Source organism: Podarcis raffonei, chromosome 13 (genome assembly GCF_027172205.1).
Source record: "Podarcis raffonei isolate rPodRaf1 chromosome 13, rPodRaf1.pri, whole genome shotgun sequence".
In the NCBI taxonomy this organism is placed as follows: domain Eukaryota; kingdom Metazoa; phylum Chordata; class Lepidosauria; order Squamata; family Lacertidae; genus Podarcis; species Podarcis raffonei.
The window spans coordinates 19,380,320-19,384,881 of record NC_070614.1 but is presented as its reverse complement, the minus strand read 5'-3'; the positions used below and the strand labels follow the sequence as shown (position 1 = coordinate 19,384,881).

Below are 4,562 nucleotides of genomic sequence, written 5' to 3'. Positions count from 1 at the left end.
TTGATGAGGCCCTAAGCTACTGAAGGTAGTGGGGCCCTTTATATGTCCATCTGTCCTTTGTCAACAACAAATTGTCGCTGTTTTTTGTGTTGAATATCTGCTATATGGTAATATACGGACCTAATAGGTATCTAAAGCCATTTGCACATAACAAAATATGTATTTTATCAAAGTAATTGTTGAACTGAAATACAATTAAGAAGAAATATATAGCTTGTATTTGATTATATGTTGTTCTTATATTCAACTAATAAAATATTTTAAAAAGAAAGAAAAGAAGAAGTATATTAATAGTGAAATAATTATTAAGCTCTAACATAAAATGATTGGAGGCCCATTACTTACATCATAGGAGCCTACACAACACAAAACACGGTTGCTGTATGTAGGCTTAATTTAATTTAATTTTTTTTATCTTATATTTCGGAAATGTACATCCAGGTTTTGGGGGGGGGCCAAGAGAGTGGAGCCCTAAGCTATAGCTTGTTTAGCTTATACGTAAATCCGGCACTGAGCGCATGCAATATGTACCAGAGTCAGGAGAAGAGGCCTGCCGGAAGCCGTAGACAGCTGCTGATAGTCAAAGTAGACAATGGGGGGCTAAATGGACCAGTGATCTAAGGCAGGTTTCTACATACCTTCAGCCTAGGTAGAGATTATTGCCCAGAAGAGGTCGTTTCATAAAGCCACATCCTATTAGCTACACAGAGTTCCTAGGTGGAGATCTGCACCTCCTCAAGAGAGGTGTCCCATGCTGGGCCCCTATGCATCTCTGCCTGGTGTAGCCTTCAAGGATCTGGTGTGCTTGGTCAGCCTGCCCAATGCTTTTAAATGTCTCCTAGTTCACCACCTGTATGGCCCCTATCCAAGAATGCTGCAGGTAGAACCCATCAGGAGCCAGAATGCATTGTGCAGTCCACACCGCCTAATCCTCCCCAAAGGTGATGCTGAAGCAAAATCCACATCTACATTTCACCACCATTGTGGGACACACGGAGACACACCACTGTGGACATGATTCTAGCGCTTGAATATTACAGTGGACGCTTGGGTTGTGAACGTGATCCGTGCGGGATGCACATTTGCAACCCGCAGCATTCGCAACATGGGTCTGTGCATCTGCGCACACAAGGGTTGCGATTCGGTGCTTCTGTGCATGTGCAAAGCGCAGGTTAGCGTTTCTGCGCATGCACGACTGCCAAAACTCAGAAGTAACCCATTCCGGTACTTCTGAGTTTCGGTGATCCGTAACCTGAAAAAATGCAACCTGACGCATCTGTAACCCGAGGTATGACTGTATTATTATTATTATTATTATCATTATTATTATTATTATTATTAATTTATACCCCGCCCATCTGGCTGGGTTTCCCCAGTCACTCTGGGCGGTTCCCAACACAATATTAAAAACACGATAAAACATCAAACATTGAAAACTCCCCTAAACAGGGCTGCCTTCAGATGTCTTCTAAAAATCAGATAGTTGTTTATTTCCTTGAAATCTGATGGGAGGGCATTCCACAGGGCAGGCTCCATCACTGAGAAGGCCCTCTGCCTGGTTGCCTGTAACCTCACTTCTCGCAGGGAGGGAACCGCCAGAAGGCCCTCAGAGCTGGACCCCAGTGTCTGGGCTGAACAATGGGGGTGGAGATGCTCCTTCAGGTATACTGGGCTGAGGCCATTTGGGGCTTTAAAGGTCAGCACCAACACTTTGAATTGTGCTCGGAAACATACTGGGAGCCAATGTAGGTCTTTCAGGACCAGTGTTATGTGGTCTCGGTGGCCACTCCCAGTCACCAGTCTAGCTGCCGCATTCTGGATTTGTTGTAGTTTCCGGGTCACCTTCAAAGGTAGCCTGACGTAGAGCGCATTGCAGTAGTCAAGCGGGAGATAACCAGAGCATGCACCACTCTGGGGAGACAGTCTGCGGGCAGGTAGGGTCTCAGTCTGTGCATCAGATGGAGCTGGTAGACAGCTGCCCTGGACACAGAAATGTTGGCCCTCAACTCCAGAGGGAGGCCAGACGAGAAGGTTCATCTGAGGTACGCATTTCCTAGAGTTACCTTCTCAAGGAGAAGAAGTGAGTGTCATGGGGCAGTGATTCCACACAAGGCCAGCCTCATCCTGACATTTGTTTACAGGACTTGAGATAGGGCAGAGCTACGACTGCAAGGAATGGGGGGGGGGTGGGAATGGGAGAAGCAGGCTAGCACTCCAACCTCATATCAAATAGGAGGGCCCAGAGTTATGGGTGAGAGTAAGACAGAGCTTGAAGAACACCAGAAGGCCAACTTCTATTACTTAGTGGTCCCTCCCTCCCCCACAACCCCATCTCATTTCTCTGAGTCAAAGGGACCTTCGGGTTCATTCCAGTTCTTGCCCTGGTTCTTCTTCCTGTTCCTCTCTGCCATGACAATGGCAGCGATCACCGTCACCAAGACGGTGACAGTGATAACCAGGACAGTGGCGGTCTCTGCCACGCACAGCTGGCTGTCCACAGACGTGAGAGGTGACCCCGCCAGCTGCCAGGGGCTGGCGCAGGTGATGTTCTCGTAGTCATCCACGTGGAGGTGCCGGACACTCATGATCTTGCCGAAAACACGCTGGAGGTCGCAGTCGCAAATCCACGGGTTGCCTGCAAATTGGATATGGGTGCTGATGGTCTGGATGTTCAGGAACGTCTTGAATTTGAGGTGGATGAGCTGGTTGCCTGTCAGGGACAGAAGCTTCATGTTGTGCAAGGAGATGAAAGCCTCCAGCTCAATGGCGCTGATGTTGTTGTTGCTCAGGAGGAGGACCTCAAGGTTCTGGAGCATGAAGGAGAAGCCATTGTAGAGCACCGTAAGCCTGTTAGACTGAAGGTAGAGGTGTCTGAGTCCAGAGAGGCCCCGGAAAGTTCCTCTCTCGATCGAAGTCACCCGGTTGTGGCTCAGGTCCAGCTTCTCCAAGTTCTCCAGGTACTGCAAGCTGTTGAACCGCAAGGCTCCCAGGTGGTTGTAGGACACCTTGAGTTCCTTCAGAGAAGTCAAGTCATCCGAGAAGTAGTGCGGCAGGTGGACCAGGAGGTTGTGGCTGAGGTCCATCTTCTCCAGAAAGCCCAGGGTCCTGAAAGCATTGGGCCATATCCTCACAATGGGATTGTGGGACAAGAGGAGAATCCTCAAGGACCACAGGGCATCAAAGCCGCCTCCCTCTAGCCCACTCAAGTTGTTGTGCCTCAAGTCCAGCATCCATGTGTCGTGAGGGACGCCTGGGGGGACTTGGGCCAAGTGGCGGCTGTGGCAGTCCACGAAACTGGAGGACTCATAGCAGGTGCACGGGTGGGGGCAAGCCTGGGAGGCCTGAGCCACCAGGGCGCACGACAGCAGGATGGCTACGGAGAAGGGAGACATCTCCAGAAGGCCTGGTGGAGGTCCGGCTTTTGCTGTGCACTTGCAAAGCCCTCAGCTGAACTGGTAAGGAATGGAGATCGCAGCACCAAGTGCTCCTCATTCGATCCAGAGAGTCATATTTCTTCAGAGGAATCCATAACAAAGAGCTCTTTGTCGAGTGATTAGCTAAGAGCTTCCTTGGACTTTCGCCTTGGAGGACAACAGGCAACTTGAGCAAACCAGAGAGGAAGAAACGGATCAGAGAGGCCTGTAACTGGAGCAGCAGCACTTTCTGCAAGATGTGTCAATCATACCTTATCTCGTTGGTCTCTTTCTCTCTATTTCCAGTTCCAGCGGCTTGGAACCTTGAAAGCCTAACAGGGCAGCAGGGGACCAGAGCAGGCTTTTTCAGTTCGATCTTCCAGAGAGAGGCACTAAATGAAAGAGAGGGAAAAGGCAGCAATGACTGGAATATCAACAGGGGAAGGCTTTAGCCTGTAATCACTTTAGGGCATGGGTAGGCAAACTAAGGCCCCGGGGCAGGATCTGGCCCAATCGCCTTCTAAATCCGGCCCGCGGACGGTCCAGGAATCAGCGTGTTTTTACATGAGAGGAATGTGCCTTTTTATTTAAAATGCATCTCTGGGTTATTTGTAGGACATAGGAATATGTTCATTTTTTTTCTTCAAAATATAGTCCGGCCTCCCACAAGGTCTGAGGGACAGTGGGCCGGCCCCCTACTGAAAAAGTTTGCTGACCCCTACTTTGGGGGTCTAGGTAAACAGACCCCTAAGCATTTTATCTGTTTTACCCTCCTTTGGTTGCCAGACCTTGAAATCAAAGCACTCCATACAGCAAGCAATAGCTTCACCTGCTAACAGTTAAGATGCCCTCACAGTGTACTTCTGTGCCCTTTAAAGTTGTAAATGAACTTTAATGCACCAAAGGAAGCAGCAGAGGGGGCTTGTTTATTCTGGGAGGGGTGCCCCCCCTCCAATAGCACACACATGAAGCCACTGGCATCAAAATGCCAGCCTATCTTGTTTTACCCATGTGATCCAGAACGTCCAGCGCCCTTAACAAACTCCTCCTCACTCCCAGCACTGCCACTCACTCAGAGAAGGCAAGAAAGTGTTATAAGAATTTTAAGGTCTCAGATATAGAATAAAGATTCATAAATGCACACGTATC

General features: G+C 49.0%; 1 protein-coding gene across 1 annotated transcript; it reads right to left on the bottom strand.

Annotated features, from left to right (window-relative positions):
• Positions 1-1,389: 1,389 nt before the first annotated feature.
• LOC128399577 (reticulon-4 receptor-like 2) lies at positions 1,390-3,971 on the bottom strand. Its single transcript, XM_053361177.1, has 2 exons — positions 3,686-3,971; positions 1,390-3,600 (listed from the first exon to the last, which is right to left on the bottom strand). The coding sequence occupies exon 2, from the start codon at positions 3,390-3,392 to the stop codon at positions 2,334-2,336; it is 1,059 nt and encodes a 352-aa protein (XP_053217152.1). The 5' UTR covers positions 3,393-3,600; positions 3,686-3,971; the 3' UTR covers positions 1,390-2,333.
• Positions 3,972-4,562: the final 591 nt, after the last annotated feature.